Source organism: Papio anubis, chromosome 20 (assembly GCF_008728515.1).
Source record: "Papio anubis isolate 15944 chromosome 20, Panubis1.0, whole genome shotgun sequence".
NCBI lineage: Eukaryota > Metazoa > Chordata > Mammalia > Primates > Cercopithecidae > Papio > Papio anubis.
In genome coordinates, this window is record NC_044995.1 from 12,667,450 (window position 1) to 12,693,679 (window position 26,230).

Sequence of the window (26,230 nt, forward strand, 5' to 3'; positions counted from 1 at the left end):
GACTGGGCAACAGACAAGACCTTGTCTCAAAAATTAAAAAAAAAAAAAAGAGGAGGAGGAAAGAGGAAATAATAGGACATCAAAATAACAGATTCCACACCATTAGAACTAGGAGGAGCCCAGTGACTGGCTCCAAAAAAATGAACACACAGGTTTGGGCACAGTGGCTCATTCCTGTAATCCCAGCACTTTCAGAGGCTGAGGCAGACAAGATTGCTTTGAGCTCTGGAGTTCGGAGACCAGCCTGGGCAACATGGCAAAATCCAGTCTCTATAAAAATTAGCCCGGCCGGGCGCAGTGGCTCACGCCTGTAATCCCAGCACTTTGGGAGGCCGAGGCGGGCGGATCACGAGGTCAGGAGATCGAGACCATCCTGGCTAACATGGTGAAACCTCATCTCTACTAAAAATACAAAAAATTAGCCAGGCGTGATGGCGGGCGCCTGTAGTCCCAGCTACTCAGAGGCTGAGGCAGGAGAATGGCGTGAACCCGGAAGGCAGAGCTTGCAGTGAGCTGAGATTGCACCACTGCACTCCAGCCTGGGCGACAAAGCGAGACTCCATCTCAAAAAAAAAAAAAAAAAGCAAAAAAAAAAAAGCCCGGTGTGGTGGCTCTCACCTGTGCTCCCAGCTACTCGGGAGGCTGAGGTTGGAGGATAACTTGAGCTTGGGAAGCGGAGGTTACAGTGGGTGAAGATTGCACCACTGCATTCCAGCCTGGACAACAGAGTGAGACCCTGTCTCAAAAAACAACAAAAAAAGAACACACAGGCTTCCCCTAAAGAGAAGATAATAGATCCTTGCACACCTGCCCCTACCTCTCCAACACTGGTGGCCACTGTTCAGGGGAAGGCAATAGATCCTCCTAGTATCTTCTTTGCCTGCAGAGAAGGGGGTGCTGCTGGCAGCTTTTTGGGACTCCCAATAGAAGACAGATTTGGTCTCCTGGAAGGCTGCCTGATCGAGTTCCCACAGCAGCTGTCACTTGCTCAGGTGAGTGAAGACATCTGTCAAAAGACAGAATTTTATTTTTATTTTTATTTTTTGAGATGGAGTCTCACTCTGTCGCCCAGGCTGGAGTGCAGTGGCGCAATCTTGGCTCACTGCAACCTCCACCTCCTGGGTTCAAGCGATTCTCCTGTCTCAGCCTCTCAAGTAGCTGGGTTTACAGGCACCTGCCTCCACACCTGGCTAATTTTTGTATTTGTAGTAGAGACAGGGTTTCACCATGTTGGCCAGGCTAGTCTCAAAATTCCTGACCTCAGGTGATCTACCCACCTCAGCCTTCCAAAGTGCTGGGATTACAGGCATGATCCACTGCACCCAGCCAAAAGAAAAAATTTTAACAAATTTGGTTAAAGATCAAATTGGCTTTTATTTGTGATTCATGAATCTGGGCAGCCTCCACTCTGCAAAACAGAATGATGGATCCCACCGGGCAATGGTAGAATAGTGGTTTTTGTAAGGTGGGAACAAGGAAACAGAACAATAGAGAAAAGGCTAATTAGTTAACTAACGAGGTTACTTTTCTTGTAGGGATTAAAGCAGAGGGGACTTCCTTGTTATGCTGACGCAGATAGACTGGAAATCTGGTTTGTTGAGGGATCTACCTGCTTAAAGTATCAATCTGATTATGTGGCATTTAGCCTAAATGACTCTGTCTTGGTTTGGTATGGTCTCATGAGGCCTAGAGCAGGAGCTCAGTCCAAAACCATGTCCTCTCATAATTTTGTGTAACTTGCCTAACACCTGCTCCTTCTCAGGAGTGAGGTCCAGCAAAGAGCAGAGAGGGTACAGGGCCAGAAGGATGTGAGAGAGTGTGGCCAGCTCGAGCCCTTCAGGAGTCAGCTGCTCCATCCCCACTGGTGACTTCTTCACTCCTTCAACACTGTGTGAAGGGCCATGTCATGGTTGATCTTCATTCCCTCAGACTACACCATCAGCCCCATGGGGGTGAGCAAATAACAAGTAACTACATTCTTCCCTGCTATGTGTCCGGCTCTTAGTAAAAATTAAACAAAATTAAAAATTGTTGCGGTTTGAATGCAACATTTTTGAATGGAAATCTGCTTTCTCATTTTTCTTTTTTAATTTTTTTTTTTTTTTTTTTTTTGAGACAGAGTCTTGCTGTTTCCCAGGTTGGAATGCAGTGGCCGGACCTCGGCTAACGGCAACCTCCACCTCCCAAGTTCAAGCGATTCTCCTGCCTCAGCCCCCTGAGAAACTGGGACTACAGGTGTCTGCCACCACGCCCAGCTAATTTTTGTATTTTTAGTAGAGATGGGGTTTGACCATATTGGCCAGGCTGGTCTCGAACTCCTGACCTCGTGATCCGCCCGCCTCAGCCTCCCAAAGTGCTGGGATTATAGGGGTTAGCCACCGCGCCCGACTTTTAATAAACATTTTAATGGACTACAACAGACCCACAGAAAAGACACATCACAAAGTGAACATCCACAAGGAGAAGCAATAGGACTGTCAAAGGCATTCGACCCAGAGCGACTCCATTTTGAGTGAGGGCTAGGAAAATGAGGCTGGGCTGCATTCCCAGAAAAGTAGGTATTCCTAACCTCTAGATGTTTACGGTTAAGGGAACAAATTAATAATGTTTACTAAAACAGACCCAGACTTGGGAGTGTCCAAAAATCCTGGTATCTAGACAATAAAGGCATTCCTAATTTTGCTTTAAAAATAACATAGATTCTTGAAAAATACAGTAATTAAGAAATTAATTCTTTTTCACAAACCCTTGTAGCAGAGCACATCTCCCCAGAATCTATTTTTAGCCTATATATACGGAAGCATTGTGCCTAGGGTGCATGCATTCCTCCTCTTACTTTCAGGAACGTCCTACTGTCTATGGAGTAGCTCTTCTTTCACAACTTTACTTTTTTAACACACTTGATTTTACTTTGCACTGCGGACTCGCCCTGAATTCTTTCTTGCGCGAGATCCCAGAACCCTCTCCCTTGGGGTCTGAATCGGATCCCTTTCCTGTAACAGGACCAGCGCTCCGAGACTCCCCACTTCCAGCCGCTACCCCCAAAATCTTTTTTATGAACAAACCCCTAAGTCGTCCTGTGACTGATGCGTGTGCGTTTTAGGCACCGCGGAGCAGAGGGTAAAGCGGAACAGCCACGGGCCTCCTCCCGCGCAAGCTCCCGGGAAGAGCAGGCCCGGCCCGCGGAGACGTGCACGGCCCCCAGCGAACGATCCCCAGCCCCACAATCCGCCATCTCTCGGGGTCCGCCCGTGCTCCCTACCCATGACTGAGGCCTCTGGTTGCCCGCACCCTAGCGGGTATCGCAGCCCGGAGCAACACCGCCCCCACCAGCCCCAACTGAGCGCTCCCATTGGCCAGACGCCAGCGGGTGGAGGCTCCCATTGGCCATCGGCCATAATGCTTCCATTGGTCGAAGGCCAGGCCGGCGGAGGCTCCCATTGGCCGAGAGCTGTGGCTCGCCGCACAACCTACTGGGAGTTGTAGTCGCCGCGTCGCCGGTGCGGCCGCCATTGTCCGGCGTTCGCCGAGTCGGGTGGTCCCCTTTGGCTGGAGTGCCTCTCTGGTCTGGGGATCACCTCAGGCGCTGTCCTTCACTGGGCGATCCATCATGGACCCTGAGGACGAAGGGGCAGCGGGGGTGATGTCTGTGGGGCCGCCGGCGACCCGGCTTCAGGTAACAATAACAACAATAACGACGGCCGCGGGCTCCGGGCAAGCGTCTGCCGCTGAGACTGACCCTTTCACCTCGCGGCGCGATGAGGGCGGCACCGCTGTTAAGCCCTTGACACGTGGGGAAACTGAGGCGCGGGTCGGGGCGTGGTGACCAGCCTGGCGGGTCAGAGGGGGAACCGGGGTTCCAACCAGGCGCCAGGCCCCCGAATGCGCATGCTCCACGCGGCCGTGTCCTCCCCAGGGCTGGGGTCGGTCATTCCCGAGAGAATCCGGCAGGCCCAGCTCCCGCGTTCGGCTCCGCCCCTCGACACCCTTACCCGTTCCAGGAAGGTCTGTCCTCGTGTTGACGGATAACAGTAACTGTAGCGTTGGCCGGGTGCCCAGGTGGCACGAATCATCGAATAGAGATGCTTTAACGCGTGGAGTCAGCCGACACCCACCGGGACCCCAGCACCGCGGAGCCCCTGCCCTGGGGCTTGGGCACGACCTCTTGGGGGCAACGATGGGTCACCACGCACTGAGTTTGATGAGAGTGACTACCAGGGTCGTCCCCTGCGAGACTGTGGGAGAGCTGCAGTGCAGGGCGGCCAGTGCTTGCAGGGCCATCTGGCCAGGAGAGCTCCACTTTCTAGACAAAGTGGCTGCTGCCTGTGTTCTCCATAAAGTGCTGCCTCGCCTGGCAGGAAACAACAATAATTATACTTCCTCAAGCTCTGCAACTTTGAAATTATGTACTTTTTTTTTTTGTCGTTGGTTTGTTCATGGGGATTTGCATTATTTCAGATTTGGTACACAAAGTGAGACTTGATAATCTTAGGTTGCAGGTTTTCAGATGTCTGTTACTTCAAATTTGCATGAAATGCTACCACATTTTAGTTTGTTCTTGCTGTGGATGGGGGACACGGAATGAGCAATAAGAAAGGCTTGAGAGAAAGTGTATTAGTTACCTGTTGCTGTGTAGCTCAAAACTTTGTGACCTGGAACAACAATAAAGATCTCACAGGTTCCGACAATTAGGAGTAGTGGAATGACCTAGCTGGTGGTTCTGGTCCAGGCCCATGAAATTACAGTGAAAATGTCAGCATAGGTGTTGTCACCTGAGACTTAATTGAGGCTGGAGGATCCACCTCCAAGATGGCTCACTCACATGTCTGTTGATGGGAGACCTCAGTCGTTCTCCATGTAGGCCTCTCTTTGGAACTGCTGGGGATCCTTTCAACATGGCATCTGGCTTCCCACAGAACAAGCGATCCGGGAGAGGGCAAGGTAGACACTGTAACACCTTCCATGACCTGAATTCAGAATTCACACTCCTGTCACTTCCACAGTGTCTTACTGGTTACAAAGTCAACCTTGTTCAGTGTTGGAGGGGACCACACCAGGGCTGGAGGTCATTGGCAGAGGTGGTGGGGGAGCATCTTGGAGACTGTCCATCACAGGAGACAAGGACCAGAATGGAGAGCTCCAAGGTCCAGTGTTTTATCTGGTTATCTGTGTCTGCTGTAATAATTCACTAGAAATTTTGTGGCTCAGAACAACATTTGTCCTTATGGTTCTGGAGGTCAGAAGTCTGAAATTGGTTTTCTGGGCTGGAATCAAAGTATGAGCAGAGTTACCCTCCCTACCAAGGCTCTGTGAGAGCTACAGACCTTCTATTCCTTGCCTCATGGCCCTTTGCCCGTCTTCAAAGCCAGCAGTGTAGCATGTTGCTTCAGTGATCATATTGCTTTATGTCTTCTATAGTCACAGCTCCCTCTGTCTACCTCTCATAAAGACACTTGTGATTGTAATTAGGGCCTACCTGAATAATCCAGGATAATTTTTCTGTTTGAAAATCCTAATCACATTTGCACAGTTCCTTTTACCATATATAGTAATATTCACAGGTTCTAGGAACTAGGACCTGGATATCCTTGGAGGCCATTATATATCTCAGTCTACCATACCAGGCTGAGAGGAGGCATCCAGTATCCAGTGATGAGAAGGAGCCACTCACGTGTTTTAAGCAGGACTGGCATAGGGTTGAAAAAAACCCACTCATGCATTAGGGGCTGGTGGAAAGGGAGATACTGACAGCTCAACTAAGGCAGTGGGGAAAAGAGAGAAGTGGTTAGGGCCCATTGGCCAGGTGTTGGCTGATACTGGGGTGGCCTGGGCAGCAGAAGAATGTGTAAAGGAGAAACATCTGAGCACAGCCCCACCCCTTCAGGTCCCAGAAGTGCAAGACAAGAGGGATCTGATGTGGGGCAGAACGAACATCATGAGACAGCAAGGAGTGGGCTTCTGCTAGAATTCCAAGAAGGAGGCCAAGAGGAGGCATGAAGGACTTGTATGATACTACGGAGAACTCTCATGGCTTGGACAGACCAGTACTCAGTGGACCTGGTGTCTAGGCTGTCACCAGTGACTCTTGCAGAATGGGTGATGATGGGAGGTGGGGGCAGGAGGCATGGGAAGCACGTATCAAAATTGGTGGACATTCTGAGTGGAGGAAAGTGAAGACACAGAGACAGGAGCAGAGACCTCAGTTCCCAACCAAAGGCATCTTTCTGTATGTTTCCTATCAGAGCCACCTGCTACCTGTACTAACATTTCTTTCGTGTTTTTAATCTACTCACGTTTTTCTTAAAAGGAAATGTCCTTTTAAAATTGAAGTATTTGGGGCCTGGTGCAGTGGCTCATGCCTGTAATCCCAGCACTTTGAGAGGCCGCAGCAGATGGATCACTTCAGGTTAGGAGTTCAAGACTAACCTGGCCAACATGGTGCAACCCCATCTCTACTAAAAGTACAAAAATTACCTGGGTTTGGTGGCACATGCCTGTAATCCCAGTTACTTGGGAAGCTGAGGTGGGAGAATCACGTGAACCTGGGAGATGGAGGTTGCAGTGAACCAAGATTGCACCTACTGCACTGCAGCCTGGTCAACAGAGTGAGGCCCTGTCTCAAAAAATAAAAAAATTGAAGTATTTGGTGTGTGTGGTTTTGTTTTGTTTTGTTTTTTAACCTAGCAGCAACACTGATGGTTTGTGGTTTTGATTTTTCATTTCCTTGATGACTAATGATGTTGACCATCTTTTCATGTACTTATTTGCCATTTGTGTATCTTCTTTTATATATTCTTCAAATAACTATACAGATTCTTTGCCTGTTTTAACTGGGTTGTCTTTTTATTACGGAGTTGTATGTGTTCATTACATACTCTAGATACAAGTCTCTTATCAGAAATGTGATTTCCAATTATTATCTCCCATTCTGTGAGTTGTCTTTTCACTTTCTTGCTAATGTCCTTTGAACTACAAAAGTTTTTGTTTTGATTACATTTTGTTGCTTATGCTTTTTGTTTCATATCTGAGAATCCCTTGCCAAATCCAAGGTAACAAAGATTTATCTCTGTTTTCCTCTAAGAGTTTTATAGTTTTAGCTCTTACTTTTTATTTTATTTTATTTTTATTTATTTATTTATTTTTGAGACAGAGTCTCGCTGTGTCGCCCAGGCTGGAGTGCAATGGCACGATCTCGGCTCACTGCAACCTCTGCCTCCTGGGTTCAAGGAATTCTCCTGCCTCAGCCTCTTGAGTAGCTGGGACTACAGGCGCACGCTGCCACGCCCAGCTACTTTTTCATATTTTAGTAGAGATGGGGTTTCACCATGTTACCCAGGCTAGTCGCGAACTCCTCAGCTCCAGCAATCCGCCCGCCTCAGCCTCCCAAAGTGCTGGGATTACAGGCGTGAGCCCCCGTGCCCAACCTCTTACATTTATGGCTTTGTTTTTATTTTATTTTATTTTATTTTATTTTATTTTATTTCTTTTTGTTTGTTTGTTTGTTTGAGACAGGATGTCACTCTGGTTGCTTAGGCTGGAGTGCAGTGGCATGATCTTGGCTGTCTGCAACCTCTACCTCCCAGACTCAAGCACTCCTCCTACATCAGCCTCCCAAGTACCTGGGACTACAGGCAGCCTTGCTAATTTTTTTCTTCTCTTTTTTTTTTTTTTTTTGTAGAGGCAGGGTTTTACCATGTTGCCCAGGCCGGTCTTGATCTCCTGGACTCAAGTGATCTGCCTGGCTCAGCCTCACAAAGTGCTGGGATTATAGGCATGAGCCGCTCTGCCCAGCCAGCCTGATTTGTTTTGAGTTAATTTTTATATATAGTATAAGGTAGAAGTCTGTGTTGGTTTGAATGTGTCCCCCAAATTTCATGTGTTGATAGTATTTGAAGGTGGTGACCTTTGGGAGAAATTTAGGATTAGAAAAGGTTATCAGAATGGGACTCCCTTGATGGGACTAGTGGCTTTAGAAGGAGAGAGAGACCTGAGCTGGCACAGTCTTACCCTCTCACCATGTGATGCCCTCCACCATCTTATGACACAACAAGAAGGCCCTCACTGGATGCCAGTACCATGATATTAGACTTCCTAGCCTTCAGAACTGTAAGAAGTAAACTTTTTTTTTTTTTTAAGTCAGAGTCTCACTCTGTCGCCCAGACTGGTGTGCAGTGATGCGATCTTGGCTCACTGCAACCTCTGCCTCCTGGGTTCATGCCATTCTCCTGCCTCAGCCTCCCATGTAGCTGGTACTACAGGCGCCCACCACCACACCTGGCTAATTTTTTGTATTTTTAGTAGAAACAGGGTTTCATCGTATTAGCCAGGATGGTCTTGATTTCCTGACCTCGTGATCTGCCCGCCTTGGCCTCCCAAAGTGCTGGGATTATAGGCATGAGCCACCACACCCAGCCCAGAAATCAACTTCCTTTATCTAAGTTATTGAAAGAGAGAGAGAACAAAACTTTCTTTATAAATTACCTCGTCTTTAGGAGGAGAAGGTGGGAGGATCACTTGAGGTCATGAGTTCGAGACCAGCCTGGCCAACCAACACGGAGAAACCCTGTCTCTACTAAAAAGTACAAAAATTAGCTGGATTTGGTGGTATGTGCCTGTAGTCCCAGCTACTCAGGAGGCTGAGCCAGGAGAATGAACTGAATCCAGGAGGCAGAGGTTGCAGTGAGCCAAGATTGTGCCACTGCACTCCAGCCTGATTGACAGAGTAAGACTCCATCTCGAGGAAAAACAAAAAAAACAAAAAAACAATAAATTATCCAGTCTGTGATAATTGGTTACAGCAACAGAAAATATGCTGAGACAGGGACTATCTTTACTCTTTTCCATGTGGCTATCCAGATGTCCCGTAGGAAGTGTTTGTAAACCACTTAATCATTATACAGCCCCCAAGGGGTGATGCTTTGTTGATATGGAAACTGGGAAGCAAAGATGCTTCTTGGGGACGAAGTGACTGAGCCAAGACTCTGATCCAGAAATATCTGGCTTTCAAGCATGGCTGCAGAAGGGCTTTGTTTATGGGACACATTTTAGGTAATGTTGCATCAACTTATAAAAGTCAGAATTCTTCACATAAAGGCCATGTGCGACAGCTCACGCCTGTAATCCCAGCACTTTGGGAGGCCGAGGCAGATGGATCCCTTGAGGCTAGGGGTTTGAGACCGCCCTGGCCAACATGGTAAAACCTCGTCTTTACTAAAAACACAAAAATTAGCTGGGCGTGGTGATGCGCTCCTGTAGTCCCAGCTATTAGGGAGGCTGGGGCAGGAGAATCACTTGAACCCGGGAGGCAGAGGTTGCAGTAAGCGGAGGTGTGGCACCACTGCACTCCAGCCTGCGTGACAGAGCGAGACTCTACCTCAAAAAGAAAAATAATTTTTCACATAAAAATCTGACCTAATTTTCAGCTTCTCTTTAGAGATGAGCAGTTCTGACAAAGGGGCCTGTATTTTCCCATAATCAGTCAGTTCTGAGTCCCGGCTGCTCCTTCAGACAAGGTCCATGCTCCCTCTCACCTCCAGTCCCACTACTCACAGGTGAGTGTGGGTTCTGAAACTGGCCCACTTCGGTCATGTGAGCCTGCTTTGCCCTGAAAGCAGGTGAATTTCTGACCCCAGCCTCATGTCCTCCTCTTTTCAGGAAGGATGGTGAACCTCCCTTTGGATGTTTTTTTTTTGAGGTGGAGTCTCACTCTGTCGCCTCAGCTAGAGTGCAGTGGTGCAATCTTGGCTCACTGCAAGCTCTGCCTCCTGGACTCAAGTGATTCTCCTGCCTCACCTTCCCAAGTAGCCGGGATTACGGGATTACGCATGTGCCACCACGCCCAGCCAATTTCACTTTGTATCTAAGTGTTAGTGAGTGTATTAGTTAGCTGCTGTGTAACACACTATCCTAAAACAGTATCTGTTTTACTTAAAACCTGCAAATTGGTGGTTTAGGCCACATTCTGCTGGTACCCTCATCTGTCTTGACGATGTAGGTCAGCTCTGCTTGGCGTTGATTTGGTGAGTCCTCTCACATGTCCTCACTGTACAACCCACACCTATGTGTAGTGGCCTAATAGGTGCCCAGTGAGACCTGACTCCCATCATTCATAACGTGCAGTCTCTCGTGACACGGGCCTGCCTGTTTTCTCCTTTTCCATTCTTCCTCTGCCAGAAAGCACTGATGGAGATAGTCCAGCTGATTGAGAATGTGTGTGATGTTTCAGGAACCAGTGACCTTCCGGGATGTGGCTGTGGACTTTACCCAGGAGGAATGGGGGCAGCTGGACCCTACCCAGAGGATCCTCTACCGTGACGTGATGCTGGAGACCTTTGGGCACCTGCTCTCCATAGGTAAGACCGGCTTCGCGAGGTGCGACAGCTGATTCTCCCCGGGTTATAAGTCCTGGGGCCTCTGGTGTGAGGACCTGACCTTGGGTCCTCACTCCCTGTGGGGAGTGCATGAAGAGGGAGGTCTGCCCTTTTCCATTGCAATGCAGAGCTTCACCGACTTCGCCGTGTTGTGAGGCGCCCACATGTCCTCTCAGTCGGGAGTCTGGTCTGGAGCCCGGGCTTGTTTCTGTCCCGAGCAGCCCCTCGCCTCCTGTGTTCTTCCCCATTTCCAGGTCCTGAGCTCCCGAAGCCTGAAGTCATCTCCCAGCTGGAGCAAGGGACTGAGCTATGGGTGGCCGAGAGAGGAACGATCCAGGGCTGCCATCCAGGTGAGACCCCCTCTGTGGGAGCAGCTAATGGGAGCAGCCCGGCAGGTCACTGGAGACGCACTTCATGGAAGGAGTGGTGGTTGGTGGTCCTGAAGACCACCCCATTCACTAGGAGTACACAGGACTCAGCATCAAGTCACGCTGACAGCTCTCAGTATAGTGAGACCAACAAAGGGGAAAGGCGCATGGGGATAAGTCAGAGGAAGCCAGGCATGAGCCTCCAGGGTCCCCTCACTGTGGAGTCACTCAGGATGTGCCAGGCTCCCCAGCACTCAGGTGTGACACCTCATGAGACATGAACTCTCCCAGGGAATCTTGTCAGAGACTCAGTGCTAGGAGTTTTGACTGAGGCTGTCACATAGACACTCTCTGCCTAGCACAGACCAAGGTTCCAGGCTACCAGGAGAAAGCCAGTGTTTAGAATAAACCACATAGTGTGTGCACTCTCCTCAGTTAGGGTGGTGGGAACCATCCCCAAATCCAAATTCTCAGTTGCAGCCAAGGGCTAACCTTGTGAACAGGCTTCTCCTAAGAATGCTGGTCTCAGGCCTGCCCTGTTAAATCTTTTCTGCACAGTGCTCCGCAGCCTTCTCACCTGAGCTCCCCATCTCTAAGCTCAGAGGTCATCACCTCTGCTCCAGTGCTGAGAATCCCACCCCTTCCTCCCTCTCAGCTTCATCTTCCTTTCTAGGTTCCAGGTCATTTCCTCTCTCACCATCCTTCTCAGCTTGTCCTTTCTGTGGGATCGTTTCTAATGTGTGAACCTGCTCTTCGTCTCCTCTATTTCATTCTTGCATGTCCAGATTCTTTGTGTTTTGTGTTTTGTTTTGTTTTTAAGACAGGGTCTTGCCGGGCGCGGTGGCTCACGCCTGTAATCCCAGCACTTTGGGAGGCCGAGACGGGCGGATCACGAGGTCAGGAGATCGAGTCCATCCTGGCTAACACGGTGAAACCCCGTCTCTACTAAAAAATACAAAAAACTAGCCGGGCGAGGTGGCGGGCGCCTGTAGTCCCAGCTACTCGGGAGGCTGAGGCAGGAGAATGGCGTGAACCCGGGAGGCGGAGCTTGCAGTGAGCTGAGATCCGGCCACTGCACTCCAGCCTGGGCGACAGAGCCAGACTCCGTCTCAAAAAAAAAAAAAAAAAAAAAAAGACAGGGTCTCCCTCTGTCACCTAGGCTGGAGTGCAGTGGCGTAATCATGGTTCACTGCAGCCTTGACCTCCGTAGTTCAAGTGATCTTCCCACCTCACCCTCCCGAGTAGCTGGGATTACAGGTGTGCACCACCATGTCCTGGTAATTTTTGTATTTTAAGTAGAGATGGGGTTTTACCATGTTGCCCAGGCTGGGCTCGAACTCCTGGGCTCAAGCAATCCACCTACTTTGGCCTCCCAAAGTGCTGGGACTACAGGCATGAGCCACCGCGCCTGGCCCATTTCAAGATTCTTAATCACAGCTACAATATTCCTTTTGCCACATAAGGTTCCAGGGATTGGGATGGGGACATCTTTGAGGGGCCATTATTCAGCATACCACATGATTAAAGAGAGAGTAAATTTTTAAATTATTTTTAAGGAAGAGAAGCCTAGTCAATAGAAGAAGACCCCGTCTCTACAAAAAAATTTTAAAATTATCTGGCATGGTGGTGTGTGCCTGTAGACGTACCTACTTATGAGGCTGAGTGGGGAGGATCACTTAAGCCCTGGAGTTCAAGGCTACAGTGAGCTACGATGGCACCACTGCACTCCAGGGTGAGCAACAGAGCATTAAAAAAATAAAGGAAAAGAGGCCGGGCATGGTGGCTTACGCCTGTAATGCCAGAATTTTGGGAGGCCAAGGCGGGTGGTTCGCTTGAGTCCAAGAGTTCAAGACCAGCCTGGGCAACCTGGCAAAACCACATCTCTACAAAAAATGCGAAAAAATTAGCTGGGTGTGGTGTTGCATGCCTGTGGTCTCAGCTGTTGAGGAGGCTGAGCCCAGGAGGTAGAGGTTGCAGTGAGCTGAGATCATGCCGCTGCACTTCAGTCTGGGCAACAGAGCAAGACCTTGCCTCAAAAATAAAATAATGGTAAAGAATCCCTGTCCAGGCAGCTCCCACTCCCAGTGCACTCACAGGGGTTTGTGGGCTCAGGGATGGCTGAGCGATCTCAAGCCCCTCCTTGGCCCCTGTCACTCATCTGGCATCATTCCTTACTGGTTCCCTCTTGTGGTTGCTCAGCTTCCCCTGCTGCAGGTCACCTCCTGGCTGACTGCAGTCCCAGCTCTTCTCCCATTTCCTCTCTTCATCAACTGCTCACCCTCTCTCCAGAGACTCCGTGGCTTCCCAAGTGCCAGGCTCAGTGAGTCGTTCTGGGCAGCCGGGAGTCAGGCTGGAGTTGGAGCCTGTCTCAATCTCAGCGCTCTTTGCTGTTCCTGGCCAGGCCAGTTCACCCCACTAGTGTTCTCAAGTCCCCCTCCTCCGGATGCTCTTCCGCACTCTCCCAGCAGGCAGCGTTAGTCTTGGCCAGGGTCACAGTGTTGTGTTCAGTCTCCGTGTTTCGTCCATGTTGTCTCTCAGCCATTATCCTGGCTCACGAGCCTGTTCCGTGGATATTCCTGAGGACCTGCCATGTGCTGCTGTTTGTGCTGTGGATGCAGCAAAGAATGACAGGAAAGGCTGAGCCCTCACTCAGCATCTGGGAGATGGAAGTCTGAGAGATGGATGCCAGTGCCAGGCCGTGATGAGGCTGTAAAGGAAAAGGCACCTGGGGAGGGCGAGGTGGGGCACTCATGCCCCAGGACTGGCAGGGAGGCCGCTCTGAGAAAGTGACTCAAGCTGGGGCACAGGGAGCAAGGTGGGCAGATGTCTGGGGATGTGGGTTCTTGGCAGAGGGAGCAGCAGGTGCCAAGGGCCCCAGGAGGGAGTATGGGGGATGCATTGGAGGGATGTGAGGAACCATGTGGAGCAGAGTGGGCTTGGGGCAAGAGTCAGGAGGTCAGGCCAGCCAGGGCATGGTGGAGAAGGGCACAGGGTCATATCCACCCTCAGAAGTGACTGCAGAGTGAATAGAGGAGTGACCAGGACTGGCTTGCAGTGGGGAAGAGGGTGGGTCTGTTTGGTTTTGCATAATAGCTTTATCGAGATACAATTCACATACCGTAAGTTCACCTGTTAAAGTGTACCAGTCAGTGGTTTTGAGTATATTCTCAGATTGTGTGCATCTATACTATCTAATTCCAGAACATTTCATCACCATCTTAGTCAGCTTGGGGTACCATGACAAAATACCACCGCCTGGGTGTCTTATACAGCAGACATTTATTTCTCACAGTTCCGTAGGCTGGAATTCTATGAGCACATTGCCAGCTGATTCAGGCCCTAGTAAGGGCCCCTTCCTCGATTGCAGAAGGCCGCCTTCTCTCTGTGCCCTCATATGGCAGAGAGAGGAAGCAAGCCCTGTGGTATTTCTTCTTATAAGGTCACTAATCTCATTCTTAAAGGCCCCACCCTCATGACCTAATCACCCCCCAAAGGCCTCATCTCCAAGTACCCTCACATTGGGGATTAGGGTTTCAACACAGGAATTTTGCTATTGACATTCAGTCCATAGCAGTCACCCAAAAGTCACCCATTAGAAGTCACTCTCTGTCTTTCCCATCCCCTGCCAACCAGTAACCTACCTTCTGTCTCTGCGGATTTTCCTGTTCTAGACATTCCATATGAATGGAATCTTCTAATTCGTGACCTTTGTATCTGCCTTTTTTCACTCAGCATAATGTTTTCCAGCTTATCCATGTTGTAGCATATGTCACTACTTTGTTCTTTTTTGTGGCTGAATAATGTCCCATTGTGTGGATAGACCATGTTTTGCTTATCCATTTGTTGAGGGGCATTTGGGTTGTTTCCATTTTTGCCTGTTAATTAACAGTGCTGCTGTGAACATAGTGTATAAATTTTTGTGTGAAGTGACTTATATTTTAGAAGAAACCTCTGGGTGCTATGTAGAGAGTCAATTTTTTTTTTTTTTTTTTTTGAGACAGAGTCTCGCTTGGTCGCCCAGGCGGGAGTGCAGTGGTGTGGTCTTGGTTCACTGCAAACTTCGCCTCCTGGGTTCAAGCGATTCTCGTGCCTTAGGTTCCTGAGTGGCTGGGACTACAGGTGTACACCACCACGCCCAAATAATTTTTGTATTTTTAGTAGAGACAGGGTTGGCCAGGCTGGTTTTGAACTCCTGACCTCAAGTGATCCTCCCGCCTCGGCCTCCCAAAGTGCTAGGATTACAGGCATGAGCCACTGGACCTAGCCAGAGAGTCATATTTGGGGGCCAGAGGTGACTGAGCAGGAAGCCTGGCACCTGGCCAGCTTCAGCTGCTCCAGCATCTCTCCTGTTGTCAAGCTCTCATTCATTCATTCCCTTGAAAGGTTCCTTCAGCATTCACTGAGACAGATATTTTTGAGCTTCTACTACTTGTCATTTCTAGGCACTGGCTGTGAACATTCTAGTGTGGTGAGGTGGACCCGGAATGAATGAACACATGACGTGTATTTTGGTCAGGACGAGAGCAGATGAGAGGGCTTGAGAGGGCTTGGGGAAAGCAGGGGAGCCTGGCTTATAACAGAGTCCCTGTCCTAATCCCCAGAACTGGTTATCTCGGATACTGGGTGAGCAAGAGGGTCAGAATCAGAAAAGGAGATGTGACAACAGAAGCAGAGGTGAGTGAGAGAGATCTGAAGATGCTGTACTCGGCTCCAGAGGTGACGGAAAGGGCCGGGAATGCAGGCGGCCTCTAGGAATGGGAAGATGCAAGGATTTTCCCCAGAACCTCCTGTGGAGAAACCAGCCCTGCCAACACCTTGATTGTAGGACCTCTGCATCCCAGAACTATGAGATAATAAGTGTGTTTTAAGTTACAGCAGCGAACAGGGAACTCATACCTTCACTTCATTGCCAGTGCATGACCCACAGCAGGTGCCCAATAAATGTTTGTTGAATGAGCAAAGCCGTGTTTGATGTTAAAATAAGAAGAGAATCGGGGACTTGCCAGGGCAGCTGGTTAGGACCCCAGTTCAATATCAGGCCTACGGTGTTGGAGGCCTGTCCCCCTTCCTTTGTTTTCTCCCAACAGCTCAGAGATCTCTGGGTTTTCTTTCAGGCTGGGAGCCTCCATCTGAAACCCAAGCATCACGCAAGGAAGAGGGCCTTCCTGAAGAGGAGCCATCCCGTGTCACGGGAAGGGAAGGATTCCCAACAGGTGCTCCTTATCCCACCACGTTAGGGAAAGACGGGGAGTGTCAGAGCCAGGGTCTGGCACTCAGGGAGCAGAGTAACTTGAAGCAGTTGGAATTTGGCCTCAAGGAAGCACCAGTTCAAGATCAAGACTACAAAACTCTCAGACTCGGGGAAAACTGCGTCCTGAGTTCAAGCCCACATCCATTCCCGGAGATCTCTAGAGGAGAGTATTTCTATACTTACGACTCACAGGTTACAGACTCAGAACATAACTCCAGCGTAGTCAATCAGCAGACAGGCTCCCCAGGAAAACAGCCCGGTGAAAACAGTGACTGTCACAGAGCTTCCAGTCAGGCCATTCCAGTTACGGAGCTCACAAAAAACCAGGCGCAGGACAAACCCTACAAATGTACCGACTGTGGGAAGTCGTTTAACCATAACGCACACCTCACTGTGCACAAGAGGATTCATACGGGAGAAAGACCTTATATGTGCAAGGAGTGCGGGAAAGCCTTCAGCCAGAACTCCTCCCTCGTGCAGCACGAGCGTATCCACACTGGAGACAAGCCCTACAAGTGCGCCGAATGTGGGAAGTCTTTCTGCCATAGTACACACCTTACCGTCCACCGGAGGATTCACACTGGGGAGAAGCCCTATGAGTGTCAGGACTGTGGGCGGGCCTTCAACCAGAACTCCTCCCTGGGTCGGCACAAGAGAACACACACTGGGGAGAAGCCGTACACCTGCAGCGTGTGCGGGAAATCCTTCTCTCGGACCACTTGCCTTTTCCTGCACCTGAGAACTCACACCGAGGAGAGGCCCTACGAGTGTAACCACTGCGGGAAGGGCTTCAGGCACAGCTCATCCCTGGCCCAGCACCAGCGGAAGCACGCCGGGGAGAAGCCTTTTGAGTGCCGCCAGAGGCTGATCTTTGAGCAGACGCCAGCTCTCACAAAGCATGAATGGACAGAAGCCCTGGGCTGTGACCCACCTTTGAGTCAAGATGAGAGGACTCACCGGAGCGACAGGCCCTTCAAATGTAATCAGTGTGGGAAGTGTTTCATTCAGAGCTCTCACCTCATCCGGCACCAGATAACTCACACCAGAGAGGAGCAGCCTCGTGGGCGACACCGGCGGCGTGAAGAGCCCTCGAGCAGGAACTCACGCCTAGTTCAGCATGAACACTCGAACTCCAGAAAGAGCTCTGCAGGCGGAGCAAAGGCAGGGCAGCCGGAAAGTAGAGCCCTGGCTTTGTTCGACATCCAAAAAATCATGCAAGAGAAAAACCCCGTGCACGTTATTGGAGTGGAAGAGCCTGCTGTGGGCGCTTCCATGTTATTTGACATCAGAGAATCCACATAGGAGAGAAACTTTGCTGATGACTTTTAACCACAGGTACAAAAATGTGGTAAGTCCACATAGTGTACTCATGAAAAGAGGGGCTGGGGGTAGAAATGTCATTGGTGACTTCTGACTTTCTGAGGAAATGACGCTTCCCAAGCACCCAAGGTTGGTTGGTCCAAATCTGTCAAACTCAGTGCCCTCTTTAGCGACATCTTTTGTGACATTCCTTCCATTACAGCACAGTGAGTTCACAGGTAATATAACCTACCTACCTGTGTAATGTCAAGAAATCAGTATGCAACCCCATTTTGTAAAGGATCATTAAAATGAAAGTAATTTATGGTAGAGTAAATTGTAGAGTAATGTGTACTGACTTGGTGCACTACTTCTCCTTGTCACTGTGGGCCCAATTTTGCCAGGAGACCTAGGACAATAGCCTGTTGCTTGTGGACTGGTAGAGGGTATGATGTTGACCATGGCAATATTGTGAGGGGCCTTCCCAGGTGGAACGTGACCTTCCAAAGTAGTAACCAACTCCTGGAAACGTTTTTAACAACACAATGTGCTATTATTGCATTTCTGGGAAATTCTGGGTAAATTCCAGGCATGCAGCAATTAGCTTGTGCTTATGTGTGAAGTCAAGTTAGGTTCTCAGTTCATACCCTGAAAACTGCTTATTCCACATCTGTTGATGTGGTCCACTGGGGGCGGTTCTGTTCCTCACCATCTTTGCAGCATGCAGGGCTCCTGCCCACATTTCAGCCACACCCCCAACCCACTTACATGACTAGCCCCCATGAAATTTCACAGCATTCCCTGCAGGGGAGTGTCACAGCTCCTCTTGAAAAACATCTGGTGTTGCTATGAGCCAGAGGTTCTTTTTTTTTGTTTTTTTCTTTGAGATGGAGTCTTGCTCTGTCACCCAGGCTGGAGTGCAATGGCACAGTCTTGACTCACCACAACCTCCGCCTCCCAGGTTAAAGCAATTCTCCCGCCTTAGTCCCCTGAGTAGCTGGGATTACAGGCACCCGCCACCACAGCCAGCTAATTTTTGTATTTTTAGTAGAGATGGGGTTTCACCATGTTGGCCAGGCTGGTCTCAAACTCCTGACCTCATGATCCGCCCACCTCGGCCTCCCAAAGTGCTGGGATTACAGGCATGAGCTACCACGCCCAGCTGAGCCAGAGGTTCTTAACTGGTGGTGCTCTTGCCTCCAGGGCACATTTGGTGACATCTAGAGACATTTTTGGTTGCTGTGCCTGGAGGAAGGGTGCCACTGTCATGTAGTGGGTAGAAGCCAGGGATGCTGCTCAACATCCTATTGTGCCCGGGACAGCTCCTCAACAAAGAATTCTCTAGCTCCAAATGTCAGTAGTGCCAAGGTAGAGAAGCCACCTGGGTATAAACCCAGCCCAGAAATGCAGCTGACATTTTTAAAACTTCAAGCTGGGTGTGGTGGCTCACGCTTGTAATCCCAGCACTCTGGGAGGCTGAGGAGGGCGGATCACTTGAGGTCAGGAGTTTGAGACTAGCTTGGACCCGTGGTGAAACCCTATCTCTACTAAAAATACAAAGGTTAGCCAAGTGTGGTGGCGCGTGCCTGTAATTCTAGCTACCTGGGGGAGGCTGAGGCACAAGACTCGCTTGAACCTGGGAGGCAGAGGTTTCAGTGAGCCGAGATCGCACCACTGCACTCCAGCCTGGGTGAGAGAGCAAGACTCTGTCTCAAAAAAAAAAAAAACTTCAAATTGATTGATCAGGGCTGGACTAGAAATCATATAAGCTTGATTTTAACAAATGGTGTCATTAGCTAGTTTATACATGATGTATTTTTAGTACATCCTTTACTGTTTTGCAGCATTCATAACTGATGTGAAATAAGGAAGATAATCCATTATTGTTATTATTAGTATTTTTTTTTTTGAGACAGGGTCTCACTCTTTTGCCCAGGCTGGAGTCAGTGGTATAATCACTGGTCACTTGCAACCTTGACCTCCTGGGCTCAAGTGATCCTCCCACCCCAGCCTCCCAAGTAGCTGGGACCACAGGCATGCGCCACCATTCCTAATTTTTTTTTTATTTTTTGCAGAGACAGGGTCTCACTGTGTTGCCGAGGTTGGTCTCGAACCTTAGCGTCCCAAAGTGTTGGGATTATAGGCATGAGCCACTGTGCCCAGCCACTTATTTTTCTGAATAACCTTTAAGGATTTATTGTGGACATTTTCAAACATGAGTAGTATGTTTTTGCTGGTACACCCACCTACCTCCCCCACACTCTCCTGCCCTGGATATATATATAACCATGTTCCTCCACTGGGACAAAACCATTTCACAATCATACTAAGCTGTCATTTTGCATTTTTGCTGTGCCCTGATAGTGTGAAAGCCATGGCGGGTAAAACTGCCGAGCCTGAGTTCAAAGCAGAGCAGTAGCCCTGAGGGTGTTCATATTCTTCTCCACTGGGCATTGCAGTAAAAAAAAAAAGAATTTCACTTAATTTGTTTTTTTTTTTTTTTTTTTTTTGAGACGGAGTCTCACTCTGTTGCCCAGGCTGGAGTGCAGTGGCGCGATCTTGGCTCACTGCAGCCTCTCGCGGGACGGCATTCTCTTGCCTCAGCCTCCTGAGTAGTTGGACTACAGGCGCCCGCTACCACACCTGGCTAATTTTTTGTATTTTTAGTAGAGGCGGGTTTTCACCGTGTTAGCCAGGATGGTCTTGATCTCCTGACCTCATGATCTGCCCACTTTGGCCTCCCAAAGTGCTGGGATTACAGGTGTGAACCACCGCACTTGGCCCTCTTTTTCTTTTTGAGATGGAGTGTTGCTTTGTCGCCCAGTCTAGAGTGCAGTGGCACAATCTTGGCTCACTGCAACCTCCACCTCCCGGGTTCAAGCAGTTCTTTTGCTTCAGCCCTCTGAGTAGCTGGGATTACAGGTGCGCACTACCACGCCTGGCTAATTGTTGTATTTTTAGTAGAGATGGAGTTTTACCATGTTGGCCATGCTGGTCTCAAACTTGTGACCTCAAGTGATCTGCCCGCCTCAGTCTCCCAAAATGCTGGGATTACAGGCGTGAGCCACCACGCCTGGCCTACTTTCACTGACTTTCTGTGATGAAACAGGAAAAATTAATTTTGTTAAATCTCAACTAGAACTATATTGTCATTATCACATTAAACAGATATCAAATATCTAGTGTTCAAATGTTCTGGGTTGCCTCATAAATTTTGTTTTGTTTTCTATTTGTTTCATGGTAATCATAATCTAAACAAGATCCACACAGTGCATTTGGTTGGAATTTATCTTTTTTTTTTTAAATAGAGACTTGCTGTGTCATGCGGTTCACTGCAACCTCCCAGGTTCAAGCGATTCTCCTGCCTCAGCTGCCCCTGTAGCTGGTACTACAGGCATGCACCACCACACACAGCAAATTTCTTATTTGTAGAGATGGGGTTTTCCTACATTGCCTAGGCCAGTTTCAAACTCCTGGGCTCAAGCGATCCTCCCACCTTGGCCATCCAGAGTGCTGTGATTACAGATGTGAGCCACTGCACCCTGCCAAACAGCAATTTGAATAACCGTGTTGGAATGTTTGAGCATTGGAACTCATTAGCATCAGAACTTCCCGTGTCCATTCTTGCTTTTTGGATGCTGGGAGTGTGACAACTCAGCTATTCAATTAAAGCAGAGCTGGCTTCCAGGATGCCAGAGCCAGCTTTGTGGTTCATCTCTAGAGGTTCAACAGGACACTGTGGATGGCTCAGGTTCGTTTCTCTGCACTTACCTTTTTGGGGTTGTCCTCAAAACATTGCCCGTGTCAGCGCTCACTTTTCACAGCAACTCTGGCCTCCTACCTTGACCTGCGCCACTTCTGTCTCCTTAGATAACCTTCCATTCGCATAGCTAAATGCTGCATCCTCAGACACTGCCACAATAATTGTTCTGTGAGTTAGTACCATTTTACAGATAGTCAAAATTAGGCACAGGACAAAAGTTAGTAGTAACTGAAATAAAAGTAACCAGCCCAAGCTAGGAAGTCGTGGAGTTAGAATTTGATGTCAGCACCCAGCTGACCATGGCTTAAACAGATTAGGCTTTGTTCAAAGGCTGTCTTTTCAATGGCTCAGCTGTGTAATAGCCAATGTTTTCTGCAGTTCTCTCAACCTTTCCATCGTGATCACGGGGAGACTACTATGGCTCCAGCCCTTGCATCCACAGTGAAGACTGAAAGAAGGGAATGGGCAGGCCAACACTTATCTCTGATGATGTTTAAAGGAAAAACACTCCCAGAAGCCTGCAGCATATGGCCCCCTAAGTCTCACTGGCCACGGATGGGTCAGGGGGCCACCCCTAATAACAGCGGGGCTTAGAAACCTCGTATTTACCTTTCTAACCTCTGTGGTGGAGACAGGTAGGAGAGAAGTCTTGGGAAGTGGATGATGGAGGCAGCTAGCCGTATCTGCTGCTTTTCTCCTTCAAGCTCTTGGGAGAATTGCTTGTGCTACCCATTCCCTTGGTGGCAGCTCACACTTCAGACCTGCTGTCCGCCCCTACTGCTTCACAGAACCCACTGCAACCACTGTCCAGGGCACCACCTCTGGTGTCGTCTCTCTTCATCCCCAGGACTGTGAAGCCTGCTAACCTCTTTACAAAGCTCCATCTCCTTGCATTGTGGGGTTCCTTCCAACTCTTCAGGGAGTTCTCAACCTCCCGTTAGCCCTCCTAAATGTTGGGGTCCCTGGGGTCCTGTCCCAGAGTCCACCTTGTGCTCAACGCCCTCCCCAGGTGTCATCCACATCCCTAGCTTTGTGCTGCTCACTCCCAAATCAGTCTGGTGCTTCTGAGATTTGGGCTTCAGACCCAGACAACTGCTGTGTGCTGCTGGGCAGCTCCCCGAGGTGTGCCGAAAGCTCCCCAAACCCAGCCTACCCCAAACAAAACTCATTTTCCGCCCAGACTAGTCTCTGCTTCCCTGATCCCTTTCCTGGAGGCGGTTTCCACTCGCCAACCCTTCAGGGAAGCCAGAAAATCAGCCATCAGTCTTCTTGGCCTCTCCCCTTCCCCACTCCGTGGAGTTAGAGGTCCTGATTTTGCCATGTGAACATTTCAGATTTGCTTACTTCATTTCATCCCCACCGCCACCAACAGTGCAGGACGGCCCTAAGAGGAGAAGCAACGTGCTACCAAGCAGCCCAGCCAGAACGTGAACCAAACAGTCTGGTACCAAAACCCTATTCGTGATCATTCCTCCTTTCTGCTCCACCAGCAGTTTGGGGCACAGGCTTGGGAATCCAGCAGGAAAGCTCCTCCCCTCTGAAGCAGGGGGACCAACAGTGACAGCATGGTTCTAGACAGCTGTGGAAGTCAGGCCGGTGATTGCCTCATTCCCTCCACCTTGGCCCCCAAAATGGCCAGTCCTGAAGGGGTCACAGTTGATACTTCTCTGAGAGGGCATGGGGTTGGCTGAGGTTATAGCAGCCTCACTGAGTGGTAAGCTGGGATTAAGCAATCAACCGGAACTCAGCGAGCCTTGAGTTCTCAAAGCGGGTGTGGGAGAGTTCTTATACATCTTCTGTGGAGGGCAGTTTATCAGTCTCTAAATTACAAATACATAAACCCTTTGTCTCACCAAACCTGCTGGGAATGAATCCTACATATATATTTATATGTGTGCAGGCTACATGGTTTTCATTATGCTATTGATTTTAAAAGTAAAAATTTAGAAACAACCTCCTTGTCCACCATGGGGAACCGGCTAAGTCATTTATGGTGGAATAGTGATCATATTCTTAAAAATGAAGACTCTTTATATACAGCTTGAATATTCCTTATCGAAATGCTTGGGACCAGAAGTGTTTCAGATCTTTGCATATTTTCTGTTTCTCATTTCAGTTCACATTTTCTAAACATGATATTCCTACTGATTTCCTTGTAGATATTTTGAAACAGAGAAGAAACTCCTCTGTGGAAATTACTGTTAACTAGGGAAAAGACATGTTTTTTTCTGTTTGTAAAAGTAATGTGAGTTCTTTGTAGCAAAACTTGGAAAATGCATAAAAGTAAAAATATATATATATGAAAACTTGTGTAAAATTCCTTATACTTTAGCCATCCATAGATGGTCCTTACTATTAGGATTTTACTAATTTTCGTTGCAATTTTTCTTAAAATATACATGTGTGTCTACACATACATATAGTGTACACTAAATTTTACATACACACAGAGGAATATATATGTGTATAGTTATCTTGTGTTTAGAAATTTGGAATCCCTTCTAGTTCTCTTGTAACATATGCTTACTATATTTTGATTATTTTCTCTATGAATTTCATGTAGCTTTTTAAATTAACTTTCAGGAGGATTGTAACAATGTGCTCTCCACCCAGTATTTAACCAGCCTTGAGTTTTCTCAGAGGGGGCATTGGAGGGGTTCTTATACATTTCCAGTGGGAATGTGAATTGATACAACTTCTGTGGAGGGCAGTTCATCAGCCACTATGTAAATTACAAATACATAAACCCTTTGTCTAAGCAAACCTGCTGGTAATGAATCCTACACATGCATTTGTATGTGTGCAGACTGTTTGTACATGGTTTTCATTAGGCTATTAATTTTAAAAGTCAGAATTTGGAACCAACCCTCCGTGTCCACCATGGGGAACTGGCTAAGTCATTTACGGTGGAATGGAGATCACAGCCTTAAAAATGAAAACTCTTTATATACAAGTTGAGTATCCCTTATTCAAACTGCTCGGGACCAGAAGTGTTTCAGATTTCAGATTTTTGAATTAGGGATCCTCAAACTATGCTAATGTGAGAAAGAGCTCCAAGATAGTTAAGTAGATAAAAGCAAGATGTCAAACTGTAGAGTATGTTTCCATTTATTTAAAGAAGAAACAGGCTGGGCGGGGTGGCTCATGCCTGTAATCCCAGCACTTTGGGAGGCTGAGGCAGGTGGATCACCTGAGGTCAGGAGTTCAAGACCAGCCTGACCAACATGGTGAAACCCCATCTCTACTAAAAATACAAAAGCCAGGTGTGGTGGTGCACACTTGTAATCCGAGCTACTCAGTAGGCTGAGGCAGGAGAATCGCTTGAACCTGGGAGGTGGAGGTTGCAGTGAGCCAATATTGTGCCATTGCACTCCAGCTTGGGCAACAAGAGCAAAACTCCGTCTCATTCATAAATAAATAAATAAATAAGAAACATTTGTTTATATGTACACACAATCTCTGAAAGGGTAAAACTGTCAAGCATACTGGTTGGCCAGGAGAATTGGGAGGAGAGTGATGAGGAGTAATTTTCATTCTTTATCCTTCTATATTTTTGGAATTTTTGAAACATGTAAAATTATTACCAGTTCAAAAAATAAATTTAAACAAAAATCTTAACTCTTTCAAATTAAAGTAAGTTTGATAATTTCTTTCATTGTTTACTGTCTGCGTCTCCCACACAATCTTCACATGAGCAGAGACTGTGTGTCTTGGTCATATTCTTACTTGTTCTATATATACTCGTGTATGTGTGTTTGTATGTTCAGTTGACAGAAACAGTTGAGTGTAAAACAGCTTTAACTCGACAATACCAAAGATGTAAGATAAAGGTCCCTGGAAGGTGGCTGTAGCGCACACATACATTTCCAAGTTACTTTTTAAAATTTCCTGTATCAGTGAGCCCCAATTATGAGAGCCCCCTACATACAAGTTGTAGGCAACAGCCAAGTCCATTTCCAGTGTTATTTGCATGTCCTCCAAGGTATTCAGGTTGTTTCTGCAATGGGTAACTGGAAAGAAATCTCCATCCAGTCTGAAAAAGCAGTCTCCCGTAGGTCTCTTGTAAGGAAATCAACATGGACATCTTCCAGAATGCACTGTACAACATGGTAGCCACTAGTCATGTATAGCTATTTAGATGTAAATATGTTTTTTTAAAATTTTATTTAAGTTTTTTTTTTCATTTATAGCAACAGGGACTCACTATGTTGCCCAGGCTGGTCTTGAATTGCTGGGCTTAAGTGGTTCTCCCACTGTGGCCTCCCAAAGTGCTGGGATGACAGGCGTGAGCCACCGCGCCAGGCCGATAACTGATAGAATTTTTTTTTTTTTTAATGACAGAGTCTCACTCTATCGCAAAAAAATAATTTTTATTTGTTTTTATTTTTATTTATTTATTTTTTTGACTCCGTCACCCAGGCTGGAGTGCATTGGCATGATCTCGGCTCACTGCCTCCCAAGTAGCTGGTACTACAGGCGCCCACCACCATGCCCGGCTAATTTTTTGTATTTTTAGTAGAGACGGGGTTTCACCGTGTTAGCCAGGATGGTCTCGATCTCGTGACCTCGTGATCCGCCCGCCTCGGCTTCCCAAAGTGCTGGGATTACAGGCGTGAACCACCGTGCCCGGAAATAGCTGATAGAATTTTTAAAGACCCTTGTGATGATCTGACCGTGGTAGGAATAGGGAGGGGTAACCCGAGTCAGTTTGCACATTGGGAACCTCCTCCACTAGGTCATACAGGCCTTTTGTGTGTAGATGGAATTATCATGTCCCACACTGTACCGGGACACCTCCCTCGATTAAGGTGATTTGCATCATGCAGGGCCTGCCTATTATTAGGGAGTCTCCTGAACATACAAATGTACAGGGACTGCATACACCTGTTGCTCAATTTCTAGCTAAATGCCTGGAGGTAGGGGATAAATAAATGGCATTCATACGGTGTAATGCCATGTTTCAAAAAGTTTTCAAAAATTGTTCAGTGGAGAAATGTGCAGGGTCAGTGGAATAAAACAAGTGTGTAAAATTAGATGATGATTGTTTTATACTCTATACGGACAAGCCTAAATTGGAGGGCATTTTGGAAAACTCGCTTGGATACATGAAAACTGCCAAGATCATTATAAAGAAACAACAGGATCCATTCTAGATTGAAAGCAACTTGAAATGATACAG

At 48.1% G+C, this 26,230-nt stretch overlaps 1 protein-coding gene across 2 annotated transcripts; it reads left to right on the forward strand.

Moving 5' to 3' along the window:
- The first annotated feature begins 3,483 nt into the window (after positions 1-3,483).
- Positions 3,484-24,674, forward strand: ZNF8 (zinc finger protein 8). Of its 2 annotated transcripts, XM_009195521.2 has the most exons (5): positions 3,484-3,676; positions 10,226-10,352; positions 10,625-10,720; positions 15,853-17,337; positions 21,430-24,674. In XM_009195521.2, exons 1-4 carry the CDS (start codon positions 3,611-3,613, stop codon positions 17,289-17,291), a joined length of 1,728 nt encoding a protein of 575 aa, XP_009193785.1. In that variant the 5' UTR covers positions 3,484-3,610; the 3' UTR covers positions 17,292-17,337; positions 21,430-24,674. The 2 variants fall into 2 exon arrangements, with proteins under 2 accessions (XP_009193785.1, XP_003916305.1); XM_003916256.3 differs by lacking the exon at positions 21,430-24,674 and having other exon boundaries at positions 15,853-17,625.
- The last annotated feature ends 1,556 nt before the right edge of the window (positions 24,675-26,230 follow it).